The sequence below is a fragment of the Salmo salar genome, chromosome ssa01 (genome assembly GCF_905237065.1).
Source record: "Salmo salar chromosome ssa01, Ssal_v3.1, whole genome shotgun sequence".
Classification (NCBI taxonomy): domain Eukaryota; kingdom Metazoa; phylum Chordata; class Actinopteri; order Salmoniformes; family Salmonidae; genus Salmo; species Salmo salar.
The window spans coordinates 137,520,700-137,534,936 of record NC_059442.1 but is presented as its reverse complement, the minus strand read 5'-3'; the positions used below and the strand labels follow the sequence as shown (position 1 = coordinate 137,534,936).

Sequence of the window (14,237 nt, the reverse complement as noted above, 5' to 3'; positions counted from 1 at the left end):
GAGGAAGGCCCTAAAAATTGTCAAAGACTCAGGCCACCCAAGACATAGACTGTACTCTAAGCTACCGCACGGCAAGCGGTATCAATGCAGCAAGTCTGGAACCAACAGGACCCTGAACAGCTTCTACCCCCAAGTCATAAGACTGCTAAATAGTCCGGGTAGCTATTTGGTTAACTATTTAACTATCTGCAATGACCCTTTTGAACTAACATTTTTGACTCATCACATACACTGCTGCTACTGTTCTACTATCAGCCACTTTATTCCTAGTTATATGTACATATATACAGTTGAAGTCTGAAGTTTACACACACCTTAGCCAAATACATTTAAACTCAGTTTTTCACAATTCCTGACATTTAATCCTAGTAAAAATTCCCTGCCTTAGGTCAGTTAGGATCACCACTTTATTTTAAGAATGTGAAATGTCAGAATAATAGTAAAGAGAATGATTTATTTCAGCTTTTATTTCATTAATCACATTCCCAGTGGGTCAGAAGTTTACATACACACAATTAGTATTTGGTAGCATTGACTTTAAATGATTTAACTTGGGTCAAATGTTTCGGGTAGCCTTCCACAAGCTTCCCACAATAAGTTGGGTGAATTTTGGCCCATTCCGCCTGACAGAGCTGGTGTAACTGAGTCAGGTTTGTAGGCCTCCTTGCTCGCACACGCTTTTTCAGTTCTGCCCACATATTTTCTATGGGATCGAAGTCAGGGCTTTGTGGTGGCCACTCCAATACCTTGACTTTGTTGTCCTTAAGCCATTTTGCCACATCTTTGGAAGTATGCTTGGGGTCATTGTCCATTTGGAAGACCCATTTGCGACAAAACTTTAACTTCCTGACTGATGTCTTGAGATGTTGCTTCAATATATCCACATAAATGTCCTGTCTCATGAATCCATCTATTTTGTGAAGTGCACCAGTCCCTCCTGCAGCAAAGCACTGCCACAGCATGTTGCTGCCACCCCCGTGCTTCACGGTTGGGATGGTGTTATTTTGCTTGCAAGCCTCCCCATTTTTCCTCCAAACATAACGATGGTCATTATGGCCGAACAGTTCTATTTTTGTTTCATCAGACCAGAGGACATTTCTCCAAAAAGTACGATCTTTGTCCCCATGTGCAGTTGCAAACCGAAGTCTGGCTTTTTTTATAGCGGTTTTGGAGCAGTGTCTTCTTCCTTGCTGAGGTGCCTTTCGGGTTATGTCGATATAGGACTCGTTTTACTGTGGATATGGATACTTTTGTACCTGTTTCCTCCAGCATCTTCACAAGGTCCTTTTCTGTTGTTCTGGGATTGATTTGCACTAAAGTACTTTCATCTCTTGGAGACAGAACACATCTCCTTCCTGAGCGGTATGGCGGCTGCGTGGTCCCATGGTGTTTATACTTGCGTACTATTGTTTGTACAGATGAACGTGGTACCTTCAGGTGTTTGGAAATTGCTCCCAAGGATGAACCAGACTTGTGGAGGTCTACAATTTTTTTTCTGCGGTCTTGGCTGATTTCTTTTGATTTTCCCATGATGTCAAGCAAAGAGGCACTGAGTTTGAAGGTAGGCCTTGAAATACATCGACAGGTACACCTCCAATTGACTCAAATTATGTAAATTAGCATATCAGAAGCTTCTAAAGCCATGACATAATTTTCTGGAATTTTCCAAGCTGTTTAAAGGCACAGTCAACTTAGTGTATGTAAACTTCTGACCTACTGGAATTGTGATACAGGGAATTATAAGTGAAATAATCTGTTTGTAAACAATTGTTGGAAAAATGACTTGTGTCATGCACAAAGTAGATGTCCTAACTGACTTGCCAAAACTATAGTTTGATAACAAGGAATTTGTGGAGTGGTTGAAAAACAAGTTTTAATGACTCCAACCTAAGTGTATGTAAACTTCCAACTCAACTGTACCTCAATTACCTCGTACCCCTGAACATTGACTTGGTATTGGTACCCCTTGTGTATATAAGTTATCGTTACTCATTGTGTATCTATTACTACTTTTATTATTACTTGTTTTACTTTTCTATTTTTTATCTATTTTCTCTCTCTCTGCATTGTTGGGAAGGGCCCGTAAGTAAGCACTTCACTGTTAGTCTACACCTGTTGTTTACGAAGCGTGTTCTGAAGCTAGCCGAGAGAGTCCTGTCTCCTCTTCTCAGTGCTCAGCTCAGGTCTTCTATAAATAACCAGTTTAGTTGTGCTGTCTCTCAGATGAAAGCATCCCAGCCCCTCTCATTCCCAACTCAACTCTGGGGAGAAGTGTGGAGTTTTGCTTGACAGAACAGTTAAAGGAGCCCTGTCACTCAAACGGCACAGAGCTCTCTGTGTCTTACCCTCGCTTGGCATATCAAGTGTGTCACCTTTTATTGGGATGGCAGGCGCAGTTCACCCTGTTAAACACTTATCTCTCTGGAAAGCACATCTGAGATAGGTTGCTAATAACCCAGAGCCTATGCATGAAAGAGCTTTCTGGTTTGACTATTCAGCCTAGATTGATTCGTTGGAATTCTCTTGCCTTGTTGTCAGCTCAATTGTCAACACAATTGTCAACTTTGAATGTTGAATATGACATGAACTTTGTAATAGGTTTTCACTCTTTATCTCTCCTTATTCTTCCCTCTCTTCTCTCTCTTCTCTTAGGGTGGAACGAGCTCCTCATCGCATCCTTCTCGCACCGTTCGATAGCAGTGAAAGATGGGATCCTCCTAGCAACAGGGCTACACGTCCATCGTAACAGCGCCCACAGTGCTGGAGTGGGAGCCATCTTTGACAGGTAGTCATCATCACCCTGTTGGCGCTGCCTTGATATAATCAGCTTTGTGAAATACATTTTTGTTGGTTGCTATGTAATTCTTTATTACTAAGATTCCACGATTAGGGTTAGTCCTACCGGTAACAGTGAAAATGGAGATGGAGACCTCAGTCAGAGTTTCTGAAGAAATCAATTTATCTGCGTTCCTGATGAAATCACACTCTTTTGACATGCAATCCCACGGCAGGCTGTGACGATTCCGAAGCCGATATTGACCTTCTTTTCTATTAATCACATTTGATGCCTATTGTGGCATCGTTCATTTTTCAGTCACATTTTTATTGACAGATGAATACAAAAGAACAGTATCAAGTATTCCTTCTCAGTGTACACAGACGCTGATCAAGCCATCCAGTGCGATATCAATCCAACAGATAGTCAGTATTGTAAACTCTAAACCCTGTGGCCCCTGGCGTGCTGAGTCGCTAACTGAAGTGTTATTTTGAGGGCAACAGCTCTCTCCCTGTCCGCTCTCTCTCTCTCTTCGCTCTCACTCTCTCTCCCTCTCTTTTCTCTCTCTCTTTCCCAATTATCTCTCCCTCTGCTCTCCTTCTCTCGTCTTTCTCTCTTTCCCTCTCTCTCTTCTCTCTCTCCCCCCTCTCTCTCTTTCTCCATCTCTCTCTCCCTCTATCCCCAGCTGGGAGTCTGTGCTCAGTGATTAGCATACTGCCAGTTCACTACTTCTAAAGGATGGATTACATCTCTGCATTAAGATGACTGATGATGTAGCTCTATACCCTCTCTGAAGAGGGTGGTTAACTTAAGCACTCAAGTCTTTTTTTTACCCTCATTGTTCCAACGGGCAAATTAAATTAGGATGAGCTGAAATTTACTTTTGTCTCAGAGAGAGAGAAAGACAGAGGGAGGTGGAGAGCGAGAGAGAGACAGGGAGGTGGAGAGCGAGAGAGACAGAGGGAGGTGGAGAGCGAGAGAGAGACAGGGAGGTGGAGAGCGAGAGAGACAGAGGGAGGTGGAGAGAGAGGGAGACAGAGGGAGGTGGAGAGAGAGAGACAGGGATGTGGAGAGAGAGACAGAGGGAGGTGGAGAGCGAGAGAGACAGAGGGATGTGGAGAGCGAGAGAGACAGAGGGAGGTGGAGAGAGAGGGAGACAGAGGGAGGAGGAGAGAGAGAGACAGGGATGTGGAGAGCGAGAGAGAGACAGAGGGAGGTGGAGAGCGAGAGAGAGACAGAGGGAGGTGGAGAGCGAGAGAGACAGAGGGAGGTGGAGAGAGAGGGAGACAGAGGGAGGAGGAGAGAGAGAGACAGAGGGATGTGGAGAGAGAGACAGAGGGAGGTGGAGAGAGAGAGACAGAGGGAGGTGGAGAGAGAGAGAGAGAGACAGAGAGAGACAGAGGGAGGTGGAGAAAAGAGAGACAGAGAGAAGTGGAGAGAGAGAGAGACAGAGGGAGGTGAAGAGAGAGAGATAGAGAGCGGGCGTGACGGAGTCATAGAGGGGTGAGGAGTTCGAGCGGTCGCGTCACACTCCCGAAACGCCGCCCCGCCTAGTGATGTCACACGTCAGTCTGTGATTGTGTTTGTGCTACGCCGTTCATGGATGTCCTTTTCTCAGCCATGTTCTAAGCAGCTTGAATTACGTGGTGTAGGCAGGGCTGTACGATTTTCCTCTGGTTGAACATTCCCTGTGTGTCAGGGCAGTGGGGCCGTGTTGTGAATTGATTTGTACTGAGTTTCCATTGAGTTACACCTGTAGATAAAGGAGGGTGTAATGAAGGCTGACCTACGGAGGTGTTGCTGGCTGATGGTCAGATCTCTAAGAGCCTGTCTATGTGCCTCCCTCTCTCCATCCAGAGTGCTCACAGAACTGGTGTCCAAGATGAGAGACATGCAGATGGACAAGACAGAGCTGGGTTGCCTTCGGGCTATCGTCCTCTTCAACCCAGGTATCACACACTCCTAGCACCCCTTTAATCCAGAACCTTCTATTTAGATTATACTAATACAATAAAGGGCTCTGTTCCCGCTACTCTGACCTCACAAACAATGACTGCCTGTGATACCGGTGAACTTGCATACATGTGAAGCCTTCACACACGCACACACACACACACACACACACACACACACACACACACACACACACACACACACACACACACACACACACACACACACACACCCCACCAGACCCTTGTTCCTGCCGTGGTTTCTCCCAACCCCGAAAGTGACCACAGTGCCCTCTGCTAAAGCCCTCTGCTAAAGCCCTCTGCTAAAGCCCTCTGCTAAAGCCCTCTGCTAAAGCCCTCTGCTAGCCCTCTGCTCTATGGTACAGGCCAGGGTTATCTTCATTACCATGCTGAGTGCCCGTGCCAGCCCTGCCCCGCTGGCACCAGACGCGCTCCCTGTCTTTAATGAGTCTGTGCCATGGCCCCGGAGACAAAGAGCAGTGTGGGAGCGTGCCACCGGCCCACAGGGGCTCCGGCGGGCCTCATTCTCCCAGGACAGACTGCTCCTCTGTACTCCAGAGTCACTCTGCTACAGACCTGGCTCTGGAACAGATCACAGTCTACTTTGCCCTAATTAGGAGCAGCTCACGGAGATGGCCTAACAGAGGGAATGCTGGGATTCAGAGAGGCTGAGTCCTTTCCCACACTGAGATGAGAGTATTGCTGTATTCAGGCCTTTTCACTTGCTCAGTGGTAACCAATCAGACCCAGAAATGTGTTGCAATAAATGTTGAATCAGAAGTATAGCCTACAGCTGAAGTTTACATACACTTAGACTGGAGTCATTAAAACTTGTTTTTCAACCACTGCACAAATGTCTTGTTAACAAACTATAGTTTTGGCAAGTCGGTTAGGACATCTACTTTGTGCATGACACAAGTAATTTTTCCAACAATTGTTTACAAACAGATTATTTCACTTATAATTCACTTTGTCACAATTCCAGTGGGTCAGAAGTTTACATGCCATTAGTTGACTGTGCCTTTAAACAGCTTGGAATATTCCAGAAAATGATGTCATGGCTTTAGAAGCTTCTGATAGGCTAATTTACATAATTTGAGTCAATTGGAGGTGTACCTGTGGATGTATTTCAAGACCTACCTTCAAACTCAGTGCTTCTTTGCTTGACATCATGGGAAATTCAAAAGAAATCAGCCAAGACTGCAGAAAAAGAATTGTAAACCTCCACAAGTCTGGTTCATCCTTGGGAGCAATTTCCAAACGCCTGAAGGTACCACATTCATCTGTACAAACAATAGTACGCAAGTATAAACACCATGGGACCACGCAGCCATCATTCTGCTCAGGAAGGAGATACGTTCTGCCTCCTAGAGGTGAATGCACTTTGGTGTGAAAAGTGTAAATCAATCCCAGAACAACAACAAAGGACCTTGTGAAGATGCTGGAGGAAACAGGTACAAAAGTATCTATATCCACAATTAAACAAGTCCTATATCAACATAACCTGAAAGGCCGCTCAGCAAGGAAGAAGCCACTGCTCCAATACCGCCATAAAAAGCCAGACTACAGTTTGCAACTGCACATGGCGACAAAGATTGTACTTTTTGGAGAAATGTCCTCTGGTCTGATGAAACAAAAATAGAACTGTTTGGCCATAATGACCATCGTTATGTTTGGAGGAAAAATAGGGACGCTTGCAAGCCGAAGAACACCATCCCAACCGTGAAGCACGGGGGTGGCAGCATCATGTTGTGGGGCTTCTTTGCTGCAGTAGGGACTGGTGCACTTCACAAAATAGTTGGCATTATGAGGAAGGAAAAGTACGTGCATATATTGAAGCAACATCTCAAGACATCAGTCAGGAAGTTAAAGCTTGGTCGCAAATGGGTCTTCCAAATGGACAATGACCCCAAGCATACTTCCAAAGTTGTGGCAAAGTAGCTTAAGGACAACCAAGTCAAGGTATTGGAGTGGCCATCACAAAGCGCTGACCTCAATCCTATAGAAATGTTGTGGGCAGAACTGAAAAAGCATGTGGGAGCAAGGAGGCCTACAAACCTGACTCAGTTAGACCAGCTCTGTCAGGAGGAATGGGTCAAAATTCACCCAACTTATTGTGGGAAGCTTGTGGAAGGCTACCCGAAACGTTTGACCCAAGTTAAACAATTTAAAGGCAATGCTACCAAATACTAATTGAGTGTATGTAAACTTCTGACCCATTGAGAATGTGATGAAAGAAATAAAAGCTGAAGTCATTCTCTCTACTACGCTTACATTTCACGTTCTTAAAATAAAGTGGTGATCCTAACTGACCTAAGACTGGGAATTTTTACTAGGATTAAATGTCAGGGATTGTGGAAAAACTGAGTTTAAATGTATTTGGCTAAGGTGTATGTAAACTTCCGACTTCAACTGTTCAGTTGTTGCCTCATCCAGCTTGTGTTTTGGGGAGAATTACCATGCATATGTACAGTGCCTTCAGAAAGTATTCACACCCCTTGACCTTTTACACATTTTTTGTGTTACAGTCTGAATTTAAAATCCATTAAAGTGTCACTAATCTACTCCCAATACTCTATCATTTCAAAGTGGTGTTTTGTTTTTAGAATCTTTTACAAATGAATTAAATATGAAAAGCTGAAATGTCTTGAGTCGATAAGTATTCAACCCCTTTGTTATAGCAAGCCTAAATAATTTAAAGAGTAAAAATGTGCATAACAAATCACATGGACTCATTCTGTGTGCAGTAATAGTGGTTCACATGATTTTTTAATGATTATCCCATCGCTGTACCCCACACATACAATTATCTGTAAGGTCCCTCAGTCAAGTAGTGAATTTTAAGCACAGATTCAACCACAAACACCAGGGAGGTTTTCCAATGGTTTGCAAAGAAGTTCACAGATTAAAAAAAAAATCAGACACTGAATATCCCTTTGAGCATGGTGAATTTACTATTTACACTTTGGATGGTGCATCAATACACCCAGTCACTACAAAGATAGTAACTCAGTTGCAGGAGAGGAAGGAAACCACTCAGGAATTTCACCATAAGGCCAAGGTGACTTTAAAACATAATTTAATGGCTGTGATATCAGAAAACTGAGGCTAGATCAACAAAATTGTATTTACTCCACATTACTAACATAAATGACAGAGTGAAAAGAAGGAAGCATGTACAGAATACAAATATTCCAAAACATGCATCCTATTTGCAAAAAACACTAAAGTAAGCACTGCAATAAATGTGCCACAGACATTAACTTTTTGTCCTGAATACAAAGCATTATGTTTGAAGCAAATCCAAAACAACACATCACTGAGTACCGCTCTTCATATTTTCAAGCATGGTGGTGGCTGCATCATGTTATGGGTATGCTTGTCATCGCCAAGGACTAGGGAGTTTTTAGGATAAAAAGAAACTGAATAGTGCTAAGCACAGGCAAAATCCTAGATGAAAACTTGGTTCAGTCTGCTTTCCAACAGACACTGGGTGACAAATTCACCTTTCAGCAGGACAATAACTTAAAACACAGGCCAAATATACACTGGAGTTGCTTACCAAGATGACATTGAATGTTCCTGAGTGGCCTAGTTACAGTTTTGACTCTACAGGATTGGTGAGTCCCCCACGGGACGGTTGAGCTAACGTAGGCTAATGCGATTAGCATGAGGTTGTAAGTAACAACAACATTTCCCAGGACATAGACATATCTGATATTGGCAGAAAGCTTAAATTCTTGTTAATCTAACTGCGCTGTCCAATTTACAGTAGCTACTACAGTGAAATAATACCATGCTATTGTTTGAGGAGAGTGCACAGTTATGAACTTGAAAAGTTATTAATAAACCAATTAGGCACATTTTGGGCAGTCTTAATACAACATTTTGAACAGAAATGCAATGGTTCATTGGATCAGTCTAAAACTTTGCACATACACTGCTGCCATCCAGTGGCCAACATCTAAATTGCGCATGCACTGCAATAACACATTATGGCCTTTCTCTTGCATTTAAAAGATGATGGTACAAAAAAACGCATGTTTTTTTCTTTGTATTATCTTTTACCAGATCTAATGTGTTATATTCCTTTCAAATGGTATCAAGTATATGCATATCCGTGCTTCAGGTCCTGAGCTACAGGCAGTTAGATTTGGGTATGTCATTTTAGGTGAAAATTGAATAAAAGGGGCGGATCCTTAAGAGATTTGAAGATGCACTCCAGGATCTTAAGCACAACAATGTCGTAACATATATTACGAATTGGATTTGCAACATATCATACAAATATATATATATTTTTAAGATGACGTAGTACACAATTTAATGACGTAGTACACAAAAAAAACGTGAACCACTTTTGGCTCATGAGCGTCACTTTCAAAAAACTATTGGCTAAAATTACACAAAAGTTTGAGAGTGCATCTTTAAATCAGATTAAAGATCTATGGCAAGACTTGAAAATGTGTGTTGAGCATTGATCAGCAAAAAACTTGAGAGAGCTTGAAGAATTGAAAAAATAATAATGGAAAGATATTGTACTATCAAGGTGTGTAAAACTCTCAGATACTCTCAGCTGTAATGTCTGTCAAAGGTGATTCTAACATGTATTGACAGGGGTGTGAATACTGATCTAATCAAGATATATGTTTGATTTTTCATATTTTATTTGATCAAATGTTAGAATTTGACATTACGGAGTATTTTTTGGTAGATTGTTGACCAAAAAATTACAATTAAATGCATTTTAATCCCAGTTTGTAAGACAACATAATGTGGAAAAAGTTAAGGGGTGTGAATACTTTCTGAAGGCACTGTATAGGAGACCCAGACCAGTAGGGCAGCTCACATGTCATTTGATTTTATTTGTCTTAAAGCCTTCTGATGACAGCATGCAGGTCTTAGCCTTCAGGGGCAGCCAGGCTGTACATAAATGCGTACCTGGTATCCTGTGACTGTTGTGCCTAGTTGTCTGATGCAGTGCGTGTCTGTGTGTGTCTCTACTCAGACTCTAAAGGCTTGTCTAACCCAGGTGAGGTGGAGGCTTTGAGAGAGAAGGTCTACGCCTCTCTGGAGGCCTACTGCAAACAGAAATACCCAGATCAGCCTGGCAGGTACGAATACACCTTTCTTTATTTCTCTCTTTTCTCGCTCTTCCTCCACTCGTCTGTCAGTGTGTTTGGCAGAAAGTGCTTTATGTATAAATTGTACATGTACAATTATGTCATGGGCGACCCTGTCATGACTTACTGTACATCAACATTTGAGACAACATCTTGTCTAAATCCATGTCTTATTTTCTGTCACGCTAATCACTGTTTTGTGTCTTTGATTGGGTTAGGTTTGCCAAGCTGTTGCTGCGGTTACCAGCCCTGCGCTCCATTGGTCTGAAGTGTCTGGAGCACCTGTTCTTTTTCAAGCTCATCGGGGACACGCCCATCGACACCTTCCTCATGGAGATGCTAGAGGCGCCCCACCAAATGACATAACTGCAGGCGGTGCGTCACCCGTGTTTCCCCCGCCCCCTGGACAGCGAGAGTGGTCCTGCAAACCATTCCCCCTTGAGAGACGGACGTGTCTCCTCCCTTTTTACTGTCTTTGATGTGTTTCAAAAAACAAGTTCAGTGTATATGGGTCTGTTTTATATATTGTACAAATATATAAATATAAATATATATATAACTCATGAGAGACAACGATGGACTGGAGATGAAACGGACTGAGGAGAAAATAAGTGTTTGAAGCCATTGTTTTGTAACGTGAAACAACAGCAGAGTTGACCAGGTGTAACATGTAGCTGTCTGCAGGTGTATCTTTAACTGTTCCATCATTGGATGCACAGCAGCGTAGTAATTGGGACAATCGTGTTTTGGACTTGTTGAAGAGAGGCGGGGCTGCATGGGCTGTCCCTGGCTCTGATTGGAGCCGTCTCACTTTTAGAACTAACTTAATGTTCTGTGTGCAGTGGGGAGGAGCCAGGCCCGGTCTTGTCTGGTCCAATCCGGTCAAGTCTTGTCCGATACAATCCGGACTGGTCCGGTTGGGTCTGTTTTGAGGTGTATTGTAGAAAAGGACTCAGAGGTGAGAACATGCAGATGAACGGTGCTCCACTCAGGTCTCTGAACCCAAACTAAGCCGTTTCTCCACATCTCCTTATTCTATTAGCACTGTGTGAACATGAGAGGAGAGATGCTACATCGCTACATCGGTCCAGTGTTCAGAGGCTCATCATATAGCTTCAGAGACTGATTGGAGTGAAAGCCTGCAGTGTGGCCTCTTAGGACCAGAGCTGGATGACCTCCATGTGGCGTGACTGTCTGCACAGAGAAGCTTCTCTCTGGAACTACTCATTCTGGTGTACTGGACTGACGTTAGGCACAGTGTGTATCTGGAGTCACTCGGACATAGGCCCTATACTACATGTCATTACTGTGTGGTCTGGAAGGTTGCCACAGGAAGGAAAGCAAACAGATATATGTTCTCGTACTACAATTATTTGTCCTGTTTCCTGTCTGAGTTAAGGTGACCACAAAATGAAGAAGAAATAGACGGATGATTTGACTGAACTGTACTGTAAGGAAATAGTGTCCTCTGATCTGAACTAAGTGCTTTCTAAAGTGATGCCATGTCTTTGTCATGTCTCCCTCCACCTCTGAGACCTTTTGTTCCACTCTTCTGTGAATTTCAACACACCATGATTGACCTTCACACAACAACCAAGCCTGCTGTTCCTCACAGTGTAACCTAGCTTTAGAAGGTCTTTGACCTGTACTGGACATTACAACCACACACACAGTGTTGATGGTATATGTTTAATTATTAATTTGCAAAACAATTTGCAATTACCACACACACACACACACACACACACACACACACACACACACACACACACACACACACACACACACACACACACACACACACACACACACACACACACACACACACACACACACACACACACACACACACACACACACACACACAGCTTCAATACAGTCATGTTTATGGCTTGATGTACTCTTATTGCTTGGCACTTAACCTCAGTATTGTGGAGCTCATGCTGCTCCATTGCAAGCTCACCTCTGGGGCAGCCAGATCAGGCTGAGGCCCAGGCCATCCATCCATCCACTCTGACTGGAGGATGTGGGCCTGGTGAAGAGACAGAGACTGTTGACTTCTCTGCTGCCCAGCCTCCCCTCACCCTCAGAGGGATCCATAGCCTGCACTTCTGTGGACAACACAGTTTCATTTAAGTCAAATTGAAATGTTAAATATGTAACGTTATGTATAAATCTGCTATATGCCCATATTGCGCTTTTTTTCTTTCTATTCTGCAGCTGCTGCATAACTATGCATCTAGTGTTTTCTTTCTCCAAAGATTGTCCATAGAGGGGTTTCGTTGTTATTATAAAGGGGTGGTTAAACCCTGTCCTGTAGGACAGCAGACTGCTTTGGATTTCAATCAACTTTATCAGATATCCAGGAGCGAGTTTGGCAGTCCACATTATGATAGCAGACTAGGGAGAGCCACAGAGAAATTCAATAGAACATTTGCTTTGCGATGGATAGAGGGTTTGACCAGCGAGAATAGAGAATTTGGTGACTTTGGGAGAGCTGTGACTTCCCCCTAGTGGAAGAGATGCAGCACTGCAACATTACTTGAATTTTGTACAAGTATTTAACCAGAAATGGCACTTTTTCATGACATTATCAATGTTCATTTTTGTCTTTGGTCAGTCAAAACCTCAATGTGTTTTCTCGCAGAAAGATTGAATGAGTAACAATAACCTCAGCAGGATTGATTGACACGTCCTTAGTTCAAATCTAGCTCGTGTATATTAGTGAGGTGATTGCATTTTCATTAGGTTATATTTGAAACTATTTAGGAGAAGGAGATGATTTGTGTTTAGGCCAATTCTGTCTAAACAGTATTTTTATCGAGACTAATTGTAATTGTCAAAAAAAACAAATGAATTGGCTCATTGTTCAAATGATACCAATTTAAGCACTAGTAAAAGTAATTATCTGGAAATTGCATTCTCTGGAACATGAGTAGGTCAAATCAAACTGTTTGCACCTCAACAAACATTTCAGAAAAATAACCACATGCATTTTGCTAATTCATTTATTTGCAAACAAGTTTGTCCAACTTTTTAGATGTACACCTAATATACACCTGCTCACTTGTGTCTGATGTCTCCTATTCTCTGCTTGGTCAGGTTAATGTGATTCGAGACCCCAGGTGTATACTGTACGTTAAAGCCATACGCAGATGTGCAAGCTCGCTCACTCCTGCAGGGAATGGACAGAGAAGGGTCCTCTGGACTGATACGGAAATGATTACTTAGATAGAATGAATAGCTATGGAAAATGCTTTATATACCATAAAGCTATATTTTGTCTATATGTGTATATATTTATAAATATCTATAAATCCGTTCCGTGTTTCCAGTTAATTTAGAGTAACAGGGAGACAAGTACTTCAGTTCAAACTATCTGAGCCAGTCCTGATTCCAGTGTTATACTCAATAGTTTCTTGGTGTTTGTCAAAAAATATGTGCTTTTTACATTGGCCTCGATTCTCTAAAAGCAAAAGTCTTCAATCAACCAGCATAATACAAGGAGCGCAAAGCCCTAACCCTCACCAGCTAACAGCTGTTCTATATGGGACCTGAAAACAGCAACAACAACAAAACGGGTTATTACACACAAAAGACATGAAGCCCTCCAAAATCAATTTATTGCTTAGCTACTTGTATGTTCAACGTTATCAGGAAACGCTGGGCTCATGACAGTCACAGATTTCTTTGACGAATTCAGCAAAATGTCAAGAAAAAACCCCACTTCTTGACATATATTTTTGTACAAAGGTAATTTTATCCCTTGCTTATGTACTCTGTACCTGCCATTTTCCTCCTGTGGGCTGTTGTATACATTGTTTGTGTAAATGTTGATTTAAAATGGGGAAGAAAAAAAGTGAGAAGAGTGGTTGCAGTGACACCCTGGTAACTGTCGCCTATACTTTGCCTTTTCTGGCCTATCGATACAAGATGAGATTGTCCTCTCATTACATTTTGTCTATTTTTAACGAGTTGGAAAACGTCATCTGTTCTTTGTGGGTTGTTCTCCGATATTCTATCTTTCATGGAAAGACAAAAAGATTATTAAAAAAAATCTAAAAGTAAATGTTGTTGATGCTGCTTTTGTCTTTGTGCTGTGTTGTCCTCCCACCTAATAGGTAATTACATTTAAAGCCTGAAAACAGCCTACGTGACATCGATTCGAGTCAGAAACAGTCATTAAAAAGTGACAAGTTTAAATAGGATAATTGGTCATAAAGTGAGTCTCATCGGAGTTTGGAACATCCATGCATCACAACGGGTAAATGAAGGTTGGGTTTTGATTTTGTCCATTTTCCTATTAACATGGGTTGAACAGCTGCGGAGATTGCTCCATCTAATAGCTTAAATCGAGACAGACCT

The 14,237-nt window shown here is 42.5% G+C and overlaps 1 protein-coding gene across 5 annotated transcripts in view; it reads left to right on the top strand.

Moving 5' to 3' along the window:
- The window catches only part of LOC106565394 (retinoic acid receptor RXR-alpha-A), a 173,478-nt gene extending 159,537 nt beyond the window's left edge, over positions 1 to 13,941 (top strand). For all 5 annotated transcript variants that reach the window (XM_014132501.2, XM_014132492.2, XM_014132471.2 and 2 more), the window contains exons 8-11: positions 2,653 to 2,785; positions 4,634 to 4,725; positions 9,758 to 9,863; positions 10,091 to 13,941. In XM_014132501.2, coding sequence (XP_013987976.1) covers positions 2,653 to 2,785; positions 4,634 to 4,725; positions 9,758 to 9,863; positions 10,091 to 10,238 — 479 coding nt within the window. In that variant the 3' untranslated portion in view covers positions 10,239 to 13,941. The remainder of the gene's footprint in view (positions 1 to 2,652; positions 2,786 to 4,633; positions 4,726 to 9,757; positions 9,864 to 10,090) is intronic.
- The last annotated feature ends 296 nt before the right edge of the window (positions 13,942 to 14,237 follow it).